Raw genomic sequence first — 25,187 nt, forward strand, 5'->3', positions numbered from 1 at the left:
TTTAAATAGCACCAAAGAATGTTGTGGGTATTTGCCTTTCAATATTGTTTAAGAACTAGAAATGATACCACTCCCTATCTTTATTCCTGTTGGGTTTTTACTATTTCTCTTGAGATTTAAGAATTTTTTCTTTACAAAGAATATTATTATCACTATTACTATGAAATTTCATAAATTATCTCTACCAGTTATCTAAGTATAATAGTTAATATATAGGTTAATTTAGACAGCATTGCAATTTTTCCATGCTGGCATAGACCAACAATGAACTACGACTACCTCTTTATTTGTCTTCTTTTATTTCTACCCCTTTTTTACTTATTCAAACACTTTTCTGTGTTTCTTCATTGAAAATTTGAGCTTGCTTTCTGAGATATACTTTTGATCACATTTTTCAATGGGCTTTTCATACCTGTACTTTTTTAAAAAGAATTTTATTATGAAGGCAATAGTGTTTTTGAAGATTTTGCTTACATTTCTTTAAAATAATCTCATGGTTTTGATAAGCTTTTAAAAATATGGTTGTATTAATTCCTAATGCTTAATCATTCTCTTAAAAATTTATTTTATTCTGAACTTAAACAATAAAACAAGCATTTTCATAACATAATAGAATAAAAAAAAAAGATGATTGTGCATGAAACTGCAAATCTATTATGTACAACTTGCCACTCCTTTTAAATGTATAATGAAGTTATTATGTAACTTTCTTTTTTTTCCCCCTTTTATCCTCCCTCCTGAGATGGCCACCATTAGACACAAATATGTATGTATATGTGTGTGTATATGTATATATACAAACATGTATATGTAAAATAATTTTATACATACTTCTATTTATTAGTTCTTTCTCTGAGTGTAGATAGCTTCTTCCTCCATAGGTCCTTTGTAGTTAATTTGAGTATTTACGATAGCCAAATGACTTAGTTGCTTAAAGTTATTCTTAAAACAATATTGCTATTACTGTATACAACATTCTCTTGGTTTTGCTCGTTTTATTCTTCATTATTTTATGCAAGTCTACTCATATTTTTAGAAGATCATTGAGCTCATCATTTCTTATATGATTAAACATTCTTATGTGCCTTATGCAAATTTAACTTATTCATAGTGAATGTTTAAAAATGTATTTCTGGAAAATTATTTCTAAGAACTTTTTAATTTATTTCTGGAGAAATTTGTCCACAAGTCTATTTCTCTGCATTATCCATTGTTTGGGAATCAAACCCACATTTGTCTTGTATAAAAAGGAGTTAAATTTAATGCCTCTTTTTTCAGTTATTACAAACAATTTTGTTGCATAGGTGTTAATTTCTCTCTCCCCCTCTCCTTATTTCTATCTATCTCTTCCCCCCTGTCTCTCTCTTGGTCTCTGTCTATCTCTCTCTGTCTCTCTCATTTTCTTTTCTATTTATGAGAATTTACTTTGTGTCATAAAATTAAGCTGGCATTTCTGGGCTGTCAGTACTTTTTTATTTAGTCATTGCCTCTCTTGGAAATGGTTTCTGGGTCCCTGAATAGAAATGAGAGAGGCTTTTCAAAAGGAGGAATCTCTCAAGAATAGGGCCCATCCACTGCTTAGGGTCTTTCTGATGGCATCTTTGACTTCTTGGTTCCTCAGGCAGTAGATAATAGGATTCAACATTGGTGTGAAGACTGCATATACAGCTGAGATCAGCTTGTTGAAGTTGAAGGAGGCAATAGCCCGAGGCCGAACATACATGAAGATTGCAGCCATGTAAAATATTATTACAACAGTTAGGTGGGAAGCACAGGTAGAGAAGGCTTTCCTCTGTCCAGCAGCTGAGGGGATGTTTAGGACAGTGGAGACAATGAAACCATAGGAAAGAACAGTGGCTGAGAAAGGGAATACAAGGATCACAATGGCTAAGGCAAAGTCCACCATCTCAGCCATGGAAATGTTCTTGCAGGCCAATTTCAGGATGGGAGAAACATCACAAAAAAAGTGGTTTAACACATTGTTACCACAGAAGAAGACACGTGATATGTAATAGACTTTGACTATACCAATGGAAAAGCCACATACCCAGGAGGTGGCAGTTAGCTGGATACAGAGCTCTGTGGTCATGATGGCTGGGTAGTGGAGTGGTTGGCAGATTGCAACGTAACGGTCATATGCCATGGCGGCCAGGAGTACACACTGTGCAGGCAAGTGAAAGGAAGAAATACAATTGAGTCATGCAGCTCAAGAATGAGATGGTATCAGGATGAAGAAGAAAGCCAGTTAACATTTTGGGGACTGTGACAGAAATGTACCATGTCTCTGGGAAGGACATGCTACCTAGAAAGTAGTACATAGGCTTGTGGAGGGAGCCATTGGTCCACACAGTGAGGATAACGACCAGATTCTCCATCAATACAAACAGATAGGTTCCAAGAAAGAGGATGAATAGCAGGATCTGCAGCCAGATTGTAGCTGGAAAGCCCACAAGGATGAACTCAGTGAGATTAGTGATGTTTTCTTGCCACGTGGTCAGAACACCAAGGTTTTAGGGGAACCTACAATGGCAGCGCAACATAAAATGGTAAGGACCAAACCGTGATCCCTCAGGCAACTTGTATTCTTGTGTTAGCCACAACACTAGCTATCTGGTATCATTTGTTTGCCAGGTACCACTAGAATATTCTAACAGCCTGCAAAGTTATCTTTGAGGGAAACCAGATAGTTAAGTTATATCCAGGTCTACAGTCCAAGGTCAGGAATCTTTGAGTCCATTCTAGTATAATTATGGGGCAAAATTCTGAAGTAAAGTTGTTGATCTGGTTCAACTATCAGTTGTCAGGCTGAAGAAGATAGCAAGTTCACTCTTAGGTCTACTTTTTTTTTGTTTCTGTTTAGCTCTCTCAGGACATCTCAAAATGTTTTATTCTAAAATGAAAATTGCCTTTTATAGGCCACATAGAAAACAGTAACTCTAAACCACAACAAGCCAAGTTATTCCCAGCTATTAGATTTTAATTACTCTCTCAATGAGTTGTTAATAACAGTGCCCCAATACATTTCCCAATACGTTAAAAAAAAGTTTTTATTAAGCATATGCATATTCTCCATAAAAGAGACAATCAAAACTTCTAAAAAAAAGTTTCACCTTCCTGTAATTTCATATAGCAGATCAAGTTGTCCTGATCAACCTCTAATATAGATAAATTCATCCTAGAATAAGAAGGTTTTAGAAGCATGAAAGAGAATATTATTATCTACTGGTCTAGGAAGTGGTCTCAGGGATGGAGTTCTCTTCAATTCGATTACCCTTTTTTAGGAATTAAGATAATAGATCTAAAACTAGAATGGAATTCAGAGGCCATCTAGTAAGTATTTAGTAGATGTCTATGTAGTATTCAGTTTATCCATACATAATCTCTGACTCTCAATATGTGAGTCTTTCATCCCCTTTCTTTGTCTTATAAAGGACCATGGATTTACAACTAGAAGAGATATAAATGATGTCTCCTATGAAATTTCTTTTGTAGAAGTCTTCATTCTTTTTTTTTAGGCAATTGGGGTTAAGTGACTTGCTCGTCACACAGCTAGTAAGTGTCAAGTGTTTGGTCTGAGGCCAGATTTGAACTCAAGTCCTTCTGACTTCAGGGCCCGTGCTCTACCCACTGGGCCACCTAGCTGCCCCTAGAAGTCTTTATTCTTAAGAAGCTAGAGGCTCCTACATTCACTATGCATATTTGCAATGCCCTGTAGGTCACTTATAATTGTAATTATTTAGAGAACATATTCAATGATTTGCAGCCCTATACTATTTTCCTGTGGTAAAATATGAATAATAAGATGGGATTTGGGGAAAAGGGAGAGTTTAGGATTATTGAAAATACTGTGTCCTTTCTATACTTGTTATCTGCCACCTTGTCACCTTGTTTAGTTCTAGGCCTAGGCCATTGTCCTTCTCCATTGCTTCCATTTTATTGATAGATTAGTTTATATACTATATATTTGAGTTTCATGATTAGGGCTATATTCATTATTATGCTTCATCTAGTAGGATAATCTCAAGCATCAGTGCATTGCATTGAGGAGAGCTAGCACTTTCAGGATTTGATAGAACTGGTATAAAAACATTTTAGAATAAGTATAATAACATTATAATGGTATAATAATATCCTAAAAACAGTGGGAAGCTAGGTGGCACAGTGGATACAGCACTGGCCCTGGAGTTAAGAGGACCTGAGTTCAAATCTGACATCAGACACACAACACTCACTAGCTGTATGACTCTGGGCAAGTCAATTAACCCCAATTGTCTCACCAAAAAACAAAACAAAAAAACAAAAACAAACAAATAAAAAGAACCAAAGCAGGAACAACTGCAGGTCCTCACTGTGTACAGCAATTCCTTTCCTAATTAGACTTTACTCAGAATATCTTCTATGACTTTCATGAACACAGTTGGTGAATATGTCTCCATATTTTAGGCCTCATTTGAGAGTATAATCAAAAGATTGTAGAACAAAGTTATCTCTAAAAATTTTGTGTGATCTTAAGATATGAGTGGGAAATATTTTCTTGAAGGAGAGACTCTAAAGTTGCACTTTGTTTTACTGAATCTAATGTTGTTGTTTTTTTCATCAATATAAAAGAGAACCAGAGAGGTCTTATATTTTCTATTAATCTTAGGCAATTGTATGGTCACTATTGAAGAGACTCAGCAGTGAAAGCCTGCCTGCTTCCCTCTCATATTTTCTTCCAATATATCATTTTTATGTTCAATTACCATGTTCATAAATGTTTTGTAAACATAAGGAAGCAAGTATATGGGTCAAGAGTGATCAATATTATCTCAATTGTCCTTTTGAGATATTAATACTGTGATTTCCCTCCATTATTTTGGAGTCTTTCCCTCTTTAAAATAATTTATAATTAGTTCTCTAAGTAGGAAGAAAATCTAGAAATGTGCAACAATCAAAGAAGTGCTCAAAAAAAAAACAAAGAGAAAAAAACAAGTGCTCAAAATTAAGAATGTCATTTCAATGCAATGACACATTAGGGCGTCATTTGTGAAGAACAGTAAGGAGACCAGAGGCACTAGATTACAGAATACAGAGAAAGAAGTAAGATTTAAGAAGACTGCAAAGGTAGAAAGGGATCAGGTTATGAAAGTCTTCAAGAACTAAATGGGACTATATTTTTAACCTTGGAGGTAATAGGGAGCCACTGGATTTTATTGAATTGGGAGAGAGGGAAGTGTGACATGGTCAGACCTGATACTTAAGTAGATGATGAACTAGATGGTGGAAGAGAAGCATGGTAGGGAGAACAGCTATCAGGCTTTGGCTGTTGTCCAGGTATGAGGTGATAGGGGCTTGGACCAGGATGGCATAAGTGTCAGAGCAGAGATGGAGCATATACAGAGATTTTATTAAAGTAGAATCTACAGAACTTTGGCAACTTTGGCAACGTTGGATGTGGTGGGTAAAAGAGAGCGGGAAGTTGAGATTTACACTTAAATTGCAAGCCTGGATGACTGGGAGGTTGGTGCTACTCTCCAAAAGTGGTAATAGGGAAGTTATTAATGAGAGATTTTGGGAGAATGATAATGAGTTCACTTTTAGACATAATGAGTGGAAGACATATACCAGATATCCATTTAAGATGGTGAATAGGCAGCTTGAAATGAAGGAACAGAGGTCAGAAGCACAGTTAAGACAGAATAAATGTTTCTGAGACTTATCTGTATATAGATGAGAATTAAATCCATGGGTGCTGATGAAATCAACAAGCAAAATAGGATAGGTGGATAAAAGAAGGGGGCCCAGAGTAAAGCCTTGTGGGACACCCACAAGTTAGTGAGTATGACTTGGATAGATATCTAGCAAAAAAGGACTGAGAAGTAGTGATCAAAAAAGTAGGAGGAAAATCAGAACAAATCAGTGTCACAAAAACCTGGAAAGAGTATCAAGAAGTAGAAAGTGATCAGCAGTATTAAAAGCTGCAGAGAAATTAAAAAAGATGAGGATTAATAAAACACCATTAGATTTGGCAATTGAGGCATCATGGGTAATTTTTGAAGGAACAATTTCAGTTGAATGATGAGGTTGGAGGCCAGATTGCAGAGAGTTAAAAAGAATAAGAAGAAAATAATAATGAAGTTAGGAAGGAGTCAGAAATATTTCAAAGTACAAAAGGTTAGGGTTATGAAAGCCTTTAAGAATCAAACAGGGTATTTATTATTTTTTGATCTTGGAGGTAATACAATGCTGCTGGAGTTTATTGAGTAGTGCAGAGGAGACCATGAAGACATTTCATTGGTGAAGTCATCAGTTATAGATGGTCTTCTCAAGGACCTTACGTACTAAAAAGAAGGGAGATGTAGGATAATATATAACCAGGATGGACAGATCAAGTTAGGGTTTGGTTTTTTTTTTTTTTGATGACTGGGGAGACATGAGTATATTTATTAACAGAAAGAAAGAAGCCAGTAGACACAGAGAAATCAAAGATTACTGAGAAAGAGATGGCAATCTGCTGGAGAAGATGGGATGGAATAGGTCCATTTGTGGATTTAGAAGGCATTGCCATGGCAAAGAGGACAACCTCTTCATGTGAGTTGGATGAAACAGGACATAGTGGTGTAAGGCATGAATGATGTGAGATGAGGAGAGAAGAGGAATTCTCAGTGAATGATCTCAATTTCTTCATATATAACATTTAGTTCTGAGTTATTTTACAATCCAAATAGGGGTGGTCTCATGATTATCAATGAGAAAATGAGGTATCCCATGAAATGATTCTTCTTGCCTTTAGGAGCATGGTGAAACAAACTCCTAAAATACTGTCATTTACATATCTATTAGAATCCATGAGTCATCGTTTCATTTGCTGTAACTTCTTTATATCCTTTGATTTAAGTTGTAGTGATTATGGCTTAAATCCTCTAGTATCATTTGAATTAACTGGACAAATTTGATACTTATTTTCTAATACTGTAATTAATGTCCAAAGAGAGTATAAAAGTTGGGTGATCCCTAGCACCCATCATCAAAGCAGAAGGTGAAGGGAGCTACACAAAACTTCAGTCCATTTTGTATTTTTATCTGTTTCTTTGGTCTCTATGGCTGCATAATTTATCACTTAGAGGCCACCCAGTTGGTGATGAGCTTTTCTGTACTCGGAAAGCCTGCTACTTGGACAACAGATGAAAGATCATTGACAAAATCATACTTACAGGTTTTCCAAGTCTACAGTTCTTCGAGGGTCTCTTTAATTGGCATAGCCTTTGAGAATGGGGAGTCACTGACATGACTAATGGGTCATTGTAGTAGGGATTGTAAAGACAAAGTTGAGACCTGGGTGATTGACATTGATCCCTAGGTAAAAAAAAAAAATCTAATGAGGATTATTAAAGAGATTGTGAGCATTTAGAAAAGAATGTTGTAGTGATTGCTAGGAACCAGAATGAATTAACTAAAGGGAAGTCTATCTTCTTAACCAAAACAACTTTATTTCCTTCTTGATAGCACTGCTAGATTGATATGTCAAGGAACAGATTTTTGGGTATCTTGATTTTATAAAATAGATATAATATTCTATAATATAAATGATAAAATGTGAACCTAAATACATAATTAAGTTGATTCACAACTGAGTAAACAATACCCAAATCTTGATCCTTCCCTATAGTTGACCTTTCCAAAGTAATTACTTACAAATTCCTTTTAATTTCATTTCTATAATTTGTCACTTTTCTATTCTAGTTGTTTCTGTAACCTCATTACCACCCACCTGAACTGTGTAATTGCCTCCTAATAGGTTTTTCCCTCCCTTCATTCTCTAATCCATCCTTCACATTTTGTCAGATTCTTTATGTATGGAACTGTCATCATCACTTTTCTGGTCAAAACATTTGAATTAGCTAGTGCTTAATAAAGTTCAGACTTCTTTGACTGGCATGTATGCCTCTCCACAACCTGGTTGCAGCCTTGTTTTCTCATCTTATCTCATAGCATTTTCCTCCAAAGTAGACTGATTACAAGTTTACATACGTCTCACAATTTCTCATCTTGGTATTTTAGCTCACGTCGTGAGAATGCTTAAAATTGGCTTATAACTCAAATACCACCTCAGAAATCTTGTCTTGATTCCCTTACCAGTGACCTATCTTTTCCTGCTCAGACTTCACATAACATTTTCTTTATATTTATCATGTAGCAAATTACAGTTTTTGTTAATTGTGTATACGTTTTCTCTCCCTACTAGGAAGAAGGTAATATGTCACAGTGGAAATTGTGCCAGATTTGGAGTCAGAGGACCTAGGTTAGAATCTGGGTCTTGGCATTTAATATCTGAATGACTTAGCTTCCTCATTTGTAAAATAAGGAGTTGGACTAGATGATGCCTAAGGCTCCTTTCAAATCTAAGCCTGTGATTCTGTAAGCTAAACTTTGTGTCTTTCCTAGCAGCTACATAATTTTCTATGCACAGCAAGCACTTAGTAAATATTTGTTTAATCTAATTGGTTAATGCTGATGTATCACCCTTGAAGTAGCTAGGAGTTTCAGTGGACAGAACATTGAGCTTGGAGTCAAGGAGTTCTGAATTCAAATCTAGCTTCAGAGATTAGCTGTGTGACTCTAAGCAAGTTACTTAACCTTTGTTGGCCTCAGTTTCCTCAACTGTAAGTCTATTTCCCAGGGCTGTTGTGAGAATAAAATGAGAGGATATTTGTAAAATACTTAGCTTAGTGCCTCACACATAGCAGCTACTTTCCTTCCTTCCTTCTAGCAGTGAAGTTTTTGGTGGAGTCTCACAAGACTTTTTCCTTGGTCCTGTTCTGTTCAATATTATGTTCAAACATTTGTGTAAAGGTATGAAAGGCAAAAAAAATGATTTGCAAATATCCTACTATAAAGGATAACTAATATGGCTAGAGGCAGAACGGAGATTCAGAAAGAATTTAACAAGCAGAAACACTGGTCTAGGGCCAATAATGTGAAAATTAGAGCAATTGGATCACATAATTTAAAGATAGAAGGGATTTTGAAGATGTTACAAATTAGGAAACTAAGGCACAGAGAGCCAAAGTATAAACTATGTAACAGATTTGACACTCAACCTAGTTTTCCATAAAAAACTAGTTATTTTCATAAGAATTGTATTGTCAATGAGTGACTGACCAAATACCACTACAATCAGATTTTGTCATGTTATGGCAGGGTTGGATTATGTTTTAAAGAAATTATAGAGGAATCAGATTTGTCAGCCAACATTATGGAAGTGATATCTGTATATCCCCAACTATCAGACTGTCCTAGTCTATTTGCATCTGCACTTAGGTTGTCTGCTAGATCATGTAATTTTAAGGGTGAGACCATTTAGTATAATATACCCTCATTCTAAAGATAAGGATGATCATGGAAGCTATGAAGTTTTTCCCGAGGTGATCCAAAAGGTAGTGGTCTTAAAACTCCCAGTTCTGAGCTGTCTTGCCTCAGATAAGTATAAAACTTTCCAAAGGTACCCCTGGTCTTGGAATTTAAAACAGAAGCAATTATCCCAAAATTTTGCTCCCCACAATCAAAGTCATTTTTTTTAAAATAATTGATTAGTTCAACAAATTAATTCAATAAATATTTATTAGATATTTACTATTCATAGAGTACTAGGCTTGGCCCTAGGGGAGACACAAAGTTTAGGTGGAATGGTTCTTGCCTTTGAGAAGTTTATAACCTGTGATGGAGTTAAGGCATAAACCCAAATAAAGATGTATACAAAGTCAGATATAACTGCAATATACATTACAAATTAAGTGTGTTAAAAAATATATAGATGAAGAGACAACCATGATATAGTGGAAGGAGCACTGGATTTCACATCAGGTCCCTCTGGACTTTGGTCAGGTCCCAGCTAAGCTATTTATTAACTGTGTGTGCAAATAACAATCTCTCTGAGACTTTGTTTTTCTCATTTGTAAAGTGATGATTTTGGACAAGGTGAGCTCTATGAGTCTTTAGAGCTCTGAAGCTTGATATGTATGATTCCTTGATTGATAAAAGTGCTGTCTGTGTAAGGGAGGAGAGGGAAAGGGCAAAGGAGCTCTTCCCTAGAATGTGTACCTTTTCTCTGGATGTTTCTCATGCCTAAAATTCTCTCCTTCCTCATCTCTGTCTCCTGGCTTCCCTGTCTTATTTTAAGAAACTAAAGTCTGAACTCATGCAAGAAGTCTTTCCCACTCTTCTTTAATTTTATTGCTTTCCCTCTGAGGATATCTCCAATCTATCCTATAGATAGAATGTCCCCAAAGTCTTAGTGCTTGTTGATCTGTTTCGACCTGGAGAAGAACTCAGATGCCACCTAGTCTAAACATGGTCTATCAAACCCAGAATCCCATATATAACTTCCCTAACCAGCTTATCCAGTTTGAATTTGAGGTCCTCCAGGGATGACGTGAAACTCATTAGTGACGGATACATCCCTTTTGGGCAAAGGCTAAGCCAAAATCTGCTGCTCTGCAATAGCTTCTCATTGCTCTTACTCCTGTCCTCTCGGAGGAAGTAAACCAAGTTTAATTCCTTTTTTATTTGATTGACTATTAATTCCTTGAAGGCAACAAGTCTTTGCCCCTTTCCCCTTTCCTAGATTTTTTTCCCCTTCAACCAATTCCCACATGAAATGATTTCCAGTTTTCTTTCCTTCCCATCTGACCTTCTTTGTGTTTAATTTGACTTACTGATGCAATTCTTAAAACGTGATACTTAGAATTGTAAACAATACTCCAGGTGTGGCATGGCCAAGGCTTAGTTGTGTGGGACTATTAACCCTCTCCACATCTCTCCTAATGCAAGGATAAGATAAAATTAGTTATTTTCATTGCCATGTGCCAAGAGAAAATAAAAATACTGAGGAGGACTATTCAACTAAGCTTGATATAACCAGACATCACTGAGTACTGATGAGCAAAATACACCCAAAGAACCAAGAAAAAAAGACCCTCTAAACACAAAGAGCCACAGACAAAATTAAACACCAATCTAATAGAAGAAGATGACACAGAAAAAAATTACATATATTAGCTTAGCTAAGCCTTCTTAGATTTCATAGTATATTTTTTTCAAGAATACTCTCAGTGAAATTGGATATTTGAAGCAATATGGAATAGTAGACAAGAGCCATCCTTGAAGCCAGGAAAACCTAGGTTCCTGCCACTAGCACTACTGGCTTTCTATGACCCTGAGCAAAAGATTTAACCTCTCAATGCTTAAAGTAATTCTTCAAGACCATAAGTTAGAGAGAAGGCACATTTGTAATATTGTTTTATTTTTAACCTGGGAATTCCCTAAACCCACAAAATCACAAGTCAATTCCTATTCTTACCCCTATCCATTAAATCTATAGGAGAAGTTATAAAAGGCATGCAAAACCTTAACTTCTTTGTGATGTCATCAGGGTCAGTACTCCTGAGGATATATACTAACTTACAAATCATGGAAAAGTGTCCATGTGTTTATGGATAAATGATAGAGACTGAATTTTTTATTTCTTTCACATTGTACACTCCAAAATCTGGAAACTCATTATCAATGCAGTTATCTTTTCTGCAACATGTAGTCTCAAAGAGTTGACTAAAGGATTGTCAAGTGACTTACCCTGAGTTTCAAAGATAATAGATACTATGTAGATTGCTATGTGGCACATCAGATAGAGACTTTGCTATTTTTGAAGTCAGAAAGACTTGAGATAAAATCCTGCTTCAGATCACTATGAGCTCCTTGACCCAGAGCGAGTCATAACCTCAGTCTTCTCATCTACAAAGTGGAGATAATAATAGCACCTACTTCCTACGGTTGTTGTGAGGGTCAAATGAGATTTCATGTCAAATATTTTGAAAAAATGTTTTATTGTATTATTTATAAATGCTGTTACTATTATTATTATTATTATTATTATTAATTTTATATATGGGTGGGACTTGAACCTGACTCTAAGGCAATGCTTTATCCTCTAAGTCATGCTGCCTCGTGCTGTGTTAATGGAGCTCTGAGACAACTGGAAAATTTGTAAGAATTTGATATCTGTCACAGATTTGTTTCAATGCTTCTTCCCATTGCTCCTTAAATGGAAAATGATATATGCTAATCCAGCTTCTCTGTGAACTAAGACATTAAGCACAAAAATGACAAATAAAAATAATGCCATAGTTTGACATTTTTCTCCACGAACCTAAGTCTGTCAAACATGTTTTGTCAGAAAAGTATGAAAAGTCACTTATGCCTTTATCTAAATTATTTTTAAAACTTAAAAACAAAAACAGTCAATGACATGTTGAGTAGGAATAGAAGAGATTCAATAAATCAGAGTCAGATTGTAAAGGATGCTAAAGGCCAGAAAGAGAAGATTGAGGGACAAGAGGGAGAGACTGGAGTTTGTTAAGCAGGGTAATGACAGAACCCTATTGGGGTATGAAGGAAGGAGTAGTGAAAAATCCATAGGATTTGAAAACAGAATATAGGTTCAGATCTTAGCCTTGATATTACATAATACATTTAAACACACACACACACACACACACACACACATGCACACCAAGCACAGATCACTGGCTCATTCCATGGGAGCCTACTATCAAATTGGCAATGAATCATTAATAACTATTCTTTGAGTACAACCATTCAACCAGTTCTAAATCTATGCAATTGTAGTCCCATCTAGTACATCTCTCCATCTTTTCCAAAACAACAACATATGTGTGTGTGTGTGTGTTATACACAACATACATACATACATATGTATATATATATATAAATATATATATAATATGAACAATATACAAGTATGTATATGTATATGTGTATATATAGGTATATGTATGTATCTATCTAGATACACAAATATACAGGTATATGTGTATATAGTATCACAAAAGTCTTAGTGAAATTTAAAGTTTAAATCTGCACTAAGACTTTTAGAACACCTTGTGTGCATACATGCATACACATACATATACACATATGTATATATATATATATATACATAGGTACACATGTGCTATATATGTGCATCCACTCATATATTTCCATATATGAATACATATAGGCACACATATATGTATTCTAATCTACCTGGGTGTATTTGAGGGTGTATAGGATCTCCTAAAAGTTTTAAGCTATGAAAGCACATGTATATTTATATATGTATATTATGTATGTCGATCTATCTATCTATCTATCTATCTATCTATCTATATCAGTTTGAACTTGATATTTCAGTGTAAGGACACAAATATGATCCATTAGGTATCACTGTGACTTGGTGAGATAGACCAATGGCCAGAATATGGTTCTAGAAGTGTATACGTTATTGAAACAGAATGGGATAGGAAAAAAGGGATATAGACAAGAAGCACTGTATACAAAAAGTATATTTACATGAGAAAAACCTAAAACCAGAAGGGGAAACTGAAGGAGGTGGCATGGTATAGAGGAAGGAGAACTGGATTTGGAATTAAATGATCTGGGTTTGAATTCTGGCTCAGACACTTACTATTTGAACATGAGACTATGAAAATCACTAAACCGTTGTGGGCTTCAGTTTCCTTATCCTGTAAAGTAAGGAGGTTGGTATGGATAACTTCTAAGGTCTCTTTCAGCTCTAAATAAATGATTCTCTTATCATATTTGAGTAATAACCAATGATGGGAGGAATAGAAGTGGGTTTTAATCAAAATGTTATAAATCACCTGGAGAGAAAGAAGAAGCGTCTCCCAAATTTGACATGACATTGTGATATGATAGTTGGGGGAAATATCAACATTGAGGCTTCTGCTAGAGCTCTCTCATTCAGCCAAAACTAGAACCAATAATTATTGGGTGTTTTTTCTTGACTGAAATAATCATTTCATCCTTCAAAAGTGGAATCATCAACATAGTGAACTTCTATTCTGGTCCTCATTCTTACCAAAAAGGAGGAACTATTTGTTGAAGTGGAAATTATGGGAATCCTTGGGAGAAAGTGACCACTCACTCTTAAAATCTGTGATAAAGGAGAGTAAAGACTGGAATAGTCTGACTTGCATTCTAGATTTAATGTTCCCTATTGTGTGTTCCTACTCTTCCTACTGAGATTGTGTGTAGTTGTGGGAGAATATGGTCCAGGTTTAGATGAAGAAATATTTTGTTACTTCTGTTCATACTATACTATTTCAGTAAATAAATGTTTTTGATTTACTGAGGCTTGGCTAGGAGATACAGTAGATAAAATATTGGAGTTAGAGCCAGGAAGAACTGAGTTCAAATCCTACCACCGACAGTATGTGAACCTGGACAAGTCCCTTAATCTTTCAGTATCACTTTCTCATTTGGAAAAAAGGATAATTACAGTACCTACATCACAGGTTGTTGTGATAACCAAATTAGAAAATATATGTAAAAAACTTTTCAAGCTTTGAAGTATTCTAAAAATATTAGCCATTTATATCACTAAGCTAATTATGTCCTCTGGTTGACTATTGAGGGTAAACACATTGGTGGGGATGTGTGAGCTATAGTTTTAGAAATGTGAGCCCACAGAGTATTTTTAATCTCAAAGATGCTAGAGATGGAATTCTGGTTTAGCTATGACTCAGACTAGATGACCTCAGACATTCTTCCCAGCTCAGAAATTATGCTTAGAATCCTGAGTGCCACCAAAACCCATTCTGACCCCAGTTCCCATCTCTCTTCACAGTCTATTCCAGTTCATAGTCTGTGTTTTGGCTCTGTAAGTCTCAAATGGGAGAAAAAGATTCATTCAACTATAATGATGAGGTTGGAAGCATGGGTCAGAGGCTCCAAGTGTCTTTTTTTTTTCTTTTTAAATAGAATAGTAGGTACCAAATGCAGAAAGTGGAGAGTGGTCAGTGGTCTCTGAGAGTGGCTATTTTCTGAATATCCTAATTTTCTTATAATGTTTAATTAAATCCAGATGCCCACTAAACTCTCATCTAATTGTTCTGGGAAGGGATTTCACTCATAGAAGACATGGGAGCAGATGACAGTATATGACCACATACATAGCTTTTGACTGCACAAGGAATCTCTATTTCAATGGTTAGTGAAATTCTGTAAGCTATGTGACTCAGGCATGCTTCACCATTCCTTCCCCACCATGAGAAGAGATTGTTATTGTCCTTATTGGTGTATGGACAAGGAGAAAGAAGACAGAGGAGGGGTGGAGCCTGACAGTCTTTAGCCCTTGAGCCTGAAGATTCCACATATATCCTTGATGATAATGAAATATGGAGACTGTGAACATTTATCACTAGGTGAATGCCTGTTTGAATGAAGAATTAGTCATCTATAAGGCAAAGGTTACTTTGACAGTTACTGCTGAGGTCCTCTGGCACAAAACTTCCCTTTCTTGGTTCCATGGAGGCAATTTCTCTCAGTCCAAAATGACAGATTCCAAGAGGGGAGTAAAGTCTGTCTGTCTGTATCTCTCTCTGTCTTCAACTATTTCTTTGTGTATCCTCTTTTGTCAGGGCAGGTGCATATATGTGTGTGTTTGCATGTGTGTGATTAATGATATTTTCTCTGCATCTATACTACTCTGTTCCTGTCTCTGACTGGCTTTCTTCTATCTCCTTCTCTATTATTTCTTTCTAAATTTCTTTTCTCTCACTCTCTTGTTTCTCTACATTAATCTCACTGTATTTTTTATTAATTTTCTCTCACTGGTCTCTTTCTTAACTTATTCGTTTCTTTCTCTTGGTTCTCTCTCTCTCTCTCTCTCTCTCTCTCTCTCTCTCTCGCTCTCTCTCTCTCTCTCTCTCTTCCCTCTTTCACTGGTTTCTCTATCACTTTGTCTTAGACTCTCTCCTGGGCTGGTTTTGAGCTATGATCCTATTTTAAAGCCCCATAACAGGGAGAATCCATGGCTGATTGGCCCCATGGAGGTCAACAGTGATTCTGCTATACTGTGTAGAGGTGGCTTTTCTATTCATCTTAGCACCACCCCTTACCCCTGAGACTTGATCCACAAAGACCATTGAATTATCATGATGAATCAAAGACAGAAATTTAGTCAGGTCTCCCTAGAGTTCACTATGAATAGATAGGAAGAACAAGACAACATGGTACAAGGACCAAGAACCCAGACATCTGAATTCTAGTCTGTGCTCTAGCACTTATGAGCTCTATGATCATGAGCAAGTCATTTAATTGTCCTGAGTTTCAGTTTCTGCATCTGTACATTGGGGACAATAATACCTGTCTAGCTACCTTACGAGGTCATTGTGAGACTTACATTTTAAGTCCTTTGGCATCAAGTCAAAACTTTTGTATTACTCTTTGGGTTTTTACAAGGCTTCTTTTCTCCTTTCCATTGTACATGACATTCTTTAATATCTACTGAGACAAAAAAATAAACTCACTTGCCAAGGATAAATGCTTCTTTTTGGTAAAGGGTGATTTGTCTTTTATATACCAATTTGGTTTGAGTAAGCCATTACCAATATAGACTAGCTGACCAAGCTAAACCATAATTAGTGAGACCCAAGGTCCAAGTGTAAAGAAGAAAAAGTTTGAAGAAAAACAATTTATTTCACTTAGAGGCTCTGTAGAGTTAGTGTTTTAGTCAGGGGCACAGCAGTGGACAGAAAATATAAATCTAGTGCAGCTGAGATAGATCAATTAACCAATAAGCATTTATCAAGAACAGAATATGTGCAAAGTACTGTGTGAGGGGATGGAGACAAAAAGAGAAAAGCAAAATCCCTGAATGCAAGAAGTTTTCATAAATTGATTTTATTGATACCCTTCATTTTTAGTTTGCCCCTTGTTTCCCTCTTCTTCTCCCATCCCAGAGAACCAATATATAGCAATTTTTTAAGAGGAGGAAGAAAAGAAAAAAATCAGGTAAACCAATCAATATATTGAAAAAAAATGATGTTCTATGGAATGTTCCTTTCCTGTGGAACCCCATCTCCCACAAAAAAAGTGGGTAGAGTGTCTTTTCATATCTCTTCTTTGGGGCTAAGCTTGTTCTTTTTAATTTCACAAAATTCAAGAGAGGATTCTGGGAAGGATGGCTGAGTAGGTCTGAAAATTCCAAACTCTCCAGATTTCCCCCACAAGCAAGACAAAATAGCACCTCAGGGCAAACATAGAGCAGTAAAAGTAAACAAGAGCTGGGGCAGAACAGTGATCTTCCTGGGACAACCAGAGAAAATCTGAAGAAAACTCCCAGGACTGAGGTTTGGTCCCTGTGAAGTGTAAGCACCTCCAGCCTAGCTCCACTGAAACAGCAAGGCAAGTGGTGAGCCCTGGGGCTAGCTAGGTTGGGAGGTAGCTTCAGGTGCAGCCATAGGAATTTTTACCTCCTGGGCAGTATAGGGAGTTGGGTGCCTGAGCAGGGGAAGATTGAGGGGAACTTTACTGATAAGGGACACCAAGCCCAATAATGCTGCTGAGATGCAGCCTTGGGAGAAGGAACCAGCACGTGTCCAGTGAGTGCAGAAGCAGTGGGACAGGGATACAGCCGGCTGTGGGCACTTACAGAAGGGTAGATTTCTTGGTTTTGGTTCCAGGCAAGAGCAGAGAACTGAAAGAGGATATGAGGCCAGAGGTACCATCCCCCATATCCAAGGACTAGGGGTGATTACAATAATAAGCTGCTACAAATTAAAAAAAATGAGTAGGCAAAGGAGAAAGAGCCCAATTACAGAAAGTTACTATGGGAATAGAGAAGACCAGGATTCATCTTCAGAAGAGGATACTGAAGCAAAAAATATCTCTTCTACCCCAAAGAGTAACATAAAATGGTCACCTGCTCAAAAAGAATTCATAGAAGAACTTAAAAGAGATTTTGGAAATCAAATGAAAGGTTGAGGAAAATTTTTTAAAAAGAACAATCCAAGAAAAACAAGAAGATTATGAAAAGAAAGTCAACCAGTTGGAAAAGGAGATCCAGAATCTTAAGGAAAAAAGTGGCTCCTTGAAAATTATAATTGTGCCAGTGAAGTTATGAGACCAAAACATAATAAAACAAAATGTAAAGAATGAAAAAATAGAACAGAATGTAAAACATCTCATAAGAAAAACAACTGATCTGGAGAACAAATCAAGAAAAGAAAATATAAAAATAATCACACTGCCTAAAAGCTACAATAAAAATAATATTGATACAATAATACAAGAAATAATTAAAGAAAATTGTCCTGAAGTGTTAGAACAAGAGGGAAAGTAGAAGTAGAAAAAAAAACTCCACCAATCACCACCTGAAAGAGATCGCATGAGGAAAACCTACAGGAATATCATAACTAAATTCTGAAAGCCCCAGCTCAAGGAGAAAATATTATGAGCAACAAGGAAAACAAAACAATTCAAATATAGCAGAGCCACAATTAGAATCACACGACACCTAGCAGTGGTGACATTAAAAGACTACAGGTCTTCAAACACCATATATTGAAGAGCAAAATGGCTGGTGTTATGGCTGAAAATATCATACTCAGCAAAGTTAAGTGTAATCCTGAATGGGAAAAAATAGACATTCAATGAATTGCCAGATTTTCAGGATTTTGTTGCAAAAAACCTTGAACTTAGTAGAAAACTTGACTTGCAAGATCCAAGAGAAATATAGGGTACACATCAAAGACTAATTACATGTGGCTCAATAAGGACAGACTGTTTACTTTTTATATGAGGAAATGTACAACATATGTCTAAGATTGTAATTAGTAATTGGGTTGTTTGAAAGACAGATTGAGGTAGACCTAAGCATGATGTGATTCTAAAAAGTTAAACAGTTTAGGAAAAGGTAAAAAAAGAGCAATTATCTTATACAGTTGAGGTGTGAGAAGAAGAATTGACACAGAGGAATTAGATGGGGGAGGAAAGCTGGTAGTTCTGGAACCCTACTCTCATCGGGAGTTGATTAAAGAGGGAACCATACGTATGTATCTAGAAGGGTATAAAAGTCTTCTAAATTCTGAAAATAATAGAAAGCCAAAGGGATAGGGAGGTGGGGAAAAGAAGGAGGGAGGTATTTTTAGAGGGATCCCTACTCACATCAGGTCTGGATTAAAGAGAGAACAATACATACATTTAGAAGAGAATAAAATCCTTCTAAATTTATAAAGAAATAAGAGGGTGAGGGAATAAGAAGGAGGGAAAGAAGGGTGTCTAGATTAACAGGCATGGGGTAAAGAAAGAATAACATATATATTTGGAAGGTTAGAAAAGTGTTCTAAATTCAGAGAGAAACAAGAGGGTAAGAAGAAAGGATGGGGGGAGAGGATAAGGAAGAATCTTAGGAGGGGGGTAAGTTAAGTGATATGAGAGCAAAGGATCAAGTAGAAATAGAGGAGTTAGGAGAGATAAGAAATAAGAGATACACAGAAACATAAAATAAAGATCAGCAGTAGAATTTATTAGGGAAAAAAAGCAAGGGTAGTAATCATGATCCCAGACAAAATTAAAGCTGAAATAGATTTAATAAAAAAAAGAAAAATAGGGAAACTACACTATGTTTCAGCCATATTAGTCAATATTGTTTTAGACTATTTAAAATAACTAGACGGTTTAAGGTTGGAATATTGCTATGGTGCAGGAAAGGACAAGTTTATGGACTTAGAAATATATGGAAAGACTTGGACTTCTGAAGGAAAATGTTATCCTTCCTCAGAGAAACAGAGGACAAACAAGTATAGTATGGTCTTACATAGATGCATATGAATGTATTGGTCTATATATGAGCATGATTATAGATATGTAAGTATATATGTATGTATATATATGTAAGTGTTTATATGTATGTAGGTGTGTGTATATATGTATATGTGTATATGTGTGAGTATCTGTTCTTAAAAAGTGCACAGCAGAGAACAAAAGAAAACTTATAAGGAAGCAAAGAAAAGATGGAGAACTCTGAACACAATGTGTAGTATTTACTATATAGCCTTTCCTGAAATGGAAATTTATTGCTATATATTTTAAATCTCTGTCATTTTTACTGTGCACACAGCAATGCTTTTTTCCCCTTTTGTTATTCTGTATTTAAGTTTAAAGTAAATTATTATTTTTTTCACAATAATCAATTCTAATTGTTTTGTGGTGGTTTTATTCCATTTATATTGTTATAAAATCATCGCCATCATCATCATTACCATCATCATCATCATCATTGCAACAGCTAACATTCATAAAACACATTAAGGTTTGCAAAGTGCTTTATATGTGTTAACTCAATTGATCCTGTCTTACGTATAAATCTTACTTCAATTCCTTCTTTGACCTCCAATTCCAGATCTTCACATCTCCACCTATCTATTAGATGTACTAACCTGTATTTCACTCCAGCACTTCAAAATCAGTTTATACAAAGCTGAAGTCTTCATCGTGTGCCCTATACTTTCCCTTTCTCTCACAACTTTTCTATTTTTTAAATCTTTCATATCACTTAGCTTGAAACCTAAGACAAAGCTTCAAGTCTTCCCTTTCTCTTACCCTACTCACTTCTAAACTTTCATGAAATCCTACTGATTTTTAACTCTACGATACCTTTCATATCCAATCCCTTTTCTCCATTCCAAATGTCCTCACAACTTGACTGTGATATCATCACATTTTACTCAATTTATTTGGATAATTCTAAATGTAAGATTAAGGCCTTTGACAACTTACTTGTCTGGGGCATAAGTCTGGTTCTGAGAACAGCACTTGCTGAGTTATGCCTGCCTTGATAGTCCACTTGTCTGAGACATAGGTTTGCAAAGAGAGAAAAGAGAAATGGTTACTGAAGTTTGCCTCAGAGTTCTGAGACAACATGTGCTCATTTTGAATGTGACAAGCTATAGTATATTGGGGTGGGGAATGGAGAACATAATATCCTGGAATGATTTGTTTATAAGAAATGGAGGACTTCCAGGTTGAAATATGAACACTGGAATTATTCTGTGAACTTGGGACTAATGTAATTTATGTGATCATTTTTCTATGAATCACCAAGAGGACTTGGAATCCAGAAAGATAAAGGGATAGGTTTCAGAATTGCATCAGCTCAGCTTGAAGCTGGACATAATAGATACTGTAGTTATCATTGAGAATTAAGTCCAGCTGAGCAAAGAAAAAGCTTGGAAGCAGAGTCAGAAAAGTTACCCAGCAGATCGCCTTCTTTAATTCAGATGTATTCAGTGAGGTCAATCACAATATACTCAGCTTAGCACTGGAAGCATTTGTTCAGCACAAACTATCCTTTCTACGTAGGGGTTAAGAGTGTAGCACCTTTGTTATCTGGAAAATCTGCTTAAATTTTTTGGCCCTTCCTTCACACCAGAGAAGAAGTCTGATTTTTTTTTCTTTTTCTTTCAGGAGGTATTTACAGTACCTTATTATAAAATTTGGGTTAAGTATTTGGTCACAAACTCTGTGTCATTTACTGGCCTCTATGTATTGTCTGTGGCTTCTACAAGGCTCCCCCAAAATTCCCGTTCAGTTTCTTATGACACCCTGTGATATATAGAAGCTGTGGTGGGAAAATCACAGTGTAGAAGAGATAACTGTACTTTTATTGATGAACTTTATGGGAAGTTTCTCATCCAAAAAGAAGACAGCAAAGTTTAGTGTTCCAGACTTATGGCTTATTTTTAGGACATGGATTTTCTTCATTTATGGTATTTCCATGCCAGTTATTTATAGGTGTTTACTCATTTTTCCCCATAGATATTGAGTGCATTGGTATGAGAATATGACCCAGTTTTATGTGTGGATGGTAATTTATTTGTTATTTATGTAGTTGCTTTACTACATGAATACCTGTGATATTATGATTTTTATTGTTGGGTTACATTATTGGCAAAGGAAACAATAAAAAGATAAGGTCACTTCTAAGTATGGCTAATAACAAATAACAAAGAGAAGATAATACTACTCAAATCTTATTTTACTTCTGTTTCTCTGCTGAAAAGAATTATCTTTAGATTTGTATGGATAGACCAAATGTATTTAATAGGGAGATAAAACTGAACATAAGTAAGAAGATACTAACATCTACTTAGAGGCTCTCAACAAATTCAAGTCAATGACACCAAACAAAGCATATCTCAGGACACTCAAAGAATGGGCTGATGACTTTCTTGGTCTACTCCCAAGAATGTTTGAAAATAATAGACAATGAAAGAGGTGCTGCAGAACTGGAGATCAGGAAATGTTCTAATTTTTTAAGAAAAGAGAGTAGAATTTGTGAAAGTCTAGTATGATAAGCTGGACTTTAATTCCTGACAAAAATTTTATCATACATTCTTAAAGGCATGGTTTTCAAACATTTAGGAATAAGTACAGATTATTAAGAGACAGAATGGCTTCAACGAGAAGAAATTATTCCAGAGTACCTCCATTCACTTTACCAAAAAGAATGCTAGACTGGTAGATCATGACAAAGTCAAAGACAAGTATACCTAGTTTCAACAAAACAAAATGTATCCTCTCATTCTTTTAGATAAGATGGAAAGACAAATCTCTTTGAACCTAAGATCTCTTTGACCTCTATTAGAATTTAGAAATTCTGTGACTGTGTTGCTGGAATTGGAGTTTTGAGGAGACAGAAGGTTTAGAAGTGCTTCTGTGGAGAATATGATAGGGAGTCAATCCAAAGTTAATGAAATGACTGCTAGTCAAGCAGGATTTTGCTAATGAATATTTATGGAAGAGGGGGTAAAAGCAGAAGTAATATATTTCTGAGTATGTTGTCAGAGGGGAGGAGCTCTCAGGGAATATCATAGAGTATAAATGATTCTGTATTGGAAGTCAGAAAATTTATGTCATTCTTATCCAGAGTCTGACACTAAATAGCTTTGAAACCTTTAGCAACTTGGACTTTCTTTTCTGGTGGGTGAGGGCATTCAGATTTCTTATCAGTGAAGTAAAAAGTCTAGATTAAATGACTACTATTTTTTCAGTTCTAGTGTTCCATAGAATGAGCTACTGTAAACTGAAGTTTGCCATACAAATGTCAGGTGTTAGGATAATGATACAGAGATTGTGAGAGCTAGACAGAAGGACAGATGAAAATACACTATCTCTCCTACTCTTACCAAACAATTGCCACCTGCAGGTGTCTCTCAAATTAGAATATAAGCTCCCTGAAGGTAGGAATTGGTCCAATTTTGTCATTGTATCCCTAGTACCTAGACAGTGCCTGGTACAAAGGCAACACTTAATAAATACTTATTTATTGATTGAATGATAAAAATATAGTGCATGTAGATTACAATGAGGGATCAGGGCACAATGACTGCATTGACTTCTTGGGCCATATGAACTGTATTGGGTGGAAAGAGCTTATGGATAACATGAAGAATTGGTGCCCTCAAACTAAATGGGGGCACTTGCTTTCCATGCATTATGTGTTGTAGATGATTGCAACAAATTAAACAGAGTTGACAATGTCCACAGATCAGGTGAGGATGTGGGTAGTGGCTTTCCACATATATCATGAGATAGTCAGGGCCCTGAGCAATGATTAAAGTTTTTGATGATAGAAATCTAGTTATGAGGACTGAATGGACAGGGCTAGAATTTGAAGGCTTTATGCTATTGACACAGAATTCCCACACACATTGCACACATCATTCCTTAGGCCTGACTGGTACAAATCAATCAATAAATATTTATTAAGTACCTATTCTGTAACAGTAAGTATCCTGAATTGCTAGAGCAGAAAATATCAATTCACAATTTTGCTAACAAATTAGCCTGAATCAAACCAATGAGAACATCCAGGATTCAAGCTATATAGGCAGTGTATTCATTGATCCTAGGAGAATAGAATAAAAGCCAAGTGTTACATGTCTAAGTTACTCTGAAATGGACAATGAATTCTATTCCATTCAATTATATTTGTCAATCATCCCTTCTATTCTTAAGATTTGTCTAGTTATTTAACCATAAGATGTAGTCCTTGATGTTAAGGAGCTTACAATTTTTTGAGCATATATAGGGAGGGGAGAGAGAGAGAGAGAGAGAGAGAGAGAGAGAGAGAGAGAGGATTGAATGCTCAAGTACATGAAACAAGAAGATGCTCTCCACCTCTTCCTAATTATACTAACAATAATATCTGGCTGAGGAGGTCACTCTATGGGAACAGAATGAGACATCTCATTTCTAATGTCCTGTATGCTACTGGAGTTGTATTGAGGATATGTTCAGTCTGCCAACAGAGGATAAGCTTATATCTTCATATTTTCATTCAACCATGAAAAGCAGTAATTTCATCCATTTGGTCTATTAATTTTTAGAAAATTGAACCTGTGGATTCTGATTTAAGGGAAAACCAATGTCCATGGACCACATGGGGTAGTCAGTCCCCATGAAATACATGGGGTAGCCAGTGCCTATGGATCAGATAAGCATGGGAATAAGTAAATAATATCAGTATAGAGACTTGTCCCAGGACCATTTCTATCAAAACTCCATTAGAAAAGATAAGAATAATAATATCTGACATCTAAATGACAATTTAAAGTGCTGAAAGTTGTGTTGTTGTTTTTCATCATTGTTATTTCAGTTGTGTTTGACTCTTTGTAACTCCATTTAGGGTTTTCTTGGCAAAGATACTGGAGTGGTTTGTCATTTCTTTCTCCAGCTCATTTTACAGATGAGGAAACTGAAGCAAATAGGGTTTAGTGACTTAGGCTCATATAGCTTGTCTGAGCCTAGATTTGAATTCAGAAAGATGAGTTTTCCTGACTGCAGGCCTAACACTGAGACTTATGGATGTTAAGTCACTTATCATACACACAGATGGCAAAGCCAAGATTGAAACATGATTAAACCTATTTTTTTTTGATTGCTACAATAAGCTTTCAAAAAGATCTGATGTCTTAAGAAGCCAAGGGTGCATTACCCCAAAGGAGTAAATTGGGAAGATCGAGCAATGAACTAGCTAACATTGCATGCATCAGCTTTGAAAGACTGGCAGGAACTGTGAAGTGTTCATGAGAATAAAAGAAAGTAGTGGGTCCATGTGAAAGAAGTAATTGTTTCCATTAAACTGAATAGTCAAATGACAAATGGAATGGGTTATGTAGTGGTTGCTACAGTAAACATATTTTAGGCAAACATCATGACATTTATAATAATAGAGAAATTGTAAGCATATACAGAATCATATCAGAGGTTTTAGGTGAGAAATGAGATGTAATTATTATGTTACATCCACTTAGAGCCTAATGCTTAAAACTGGATTACTG

At 35.8% G+C, this 25,187-nt stretch overlaps 1 protein-coding gene across 1 annotated transcript; it reads right to left on the reverse strand.

Annotated features, from left to right (window-relative positions):
* Window positions 1-1,537: 1,537 nt before the first annotated feature.
* LOC110212669 (olfactory receptor 6B9-like) lies at window positions 1,538-2,510 on the reverse strand (the record flags this gene model as incomplete). Its single annotated transcript, XM_020992687.2, is given in 2 exon segments — window positions 1,538-2,162; window positions 2,164-2,510. Coding segments are annotated over 2 exon segments (972 nt in total), but the record flags the coding sequence as incomplete, so codon positions are not given.
* Between the last annotated feature and the right edge of the window lie 22,677 nt (window positions 2,511-25,187).

This window comes from Phascolarctos cinereus, unplaced genomic scaffold (genome assembly GCF_003287225.1).
Source record: "Phascolarctos cinereus isolate Bilbo 61053 unplaced genomic scaffold, phaCin_HiC Scaffold_2;HRSCAF=192, whole genome shotgun sequence".
NCBI lineage: Eukaryota > Metazoa > Chordata > Mammalia > Diprotodontia > Phascolarctidae > Phascolarctos > Phascolarctos cinereus.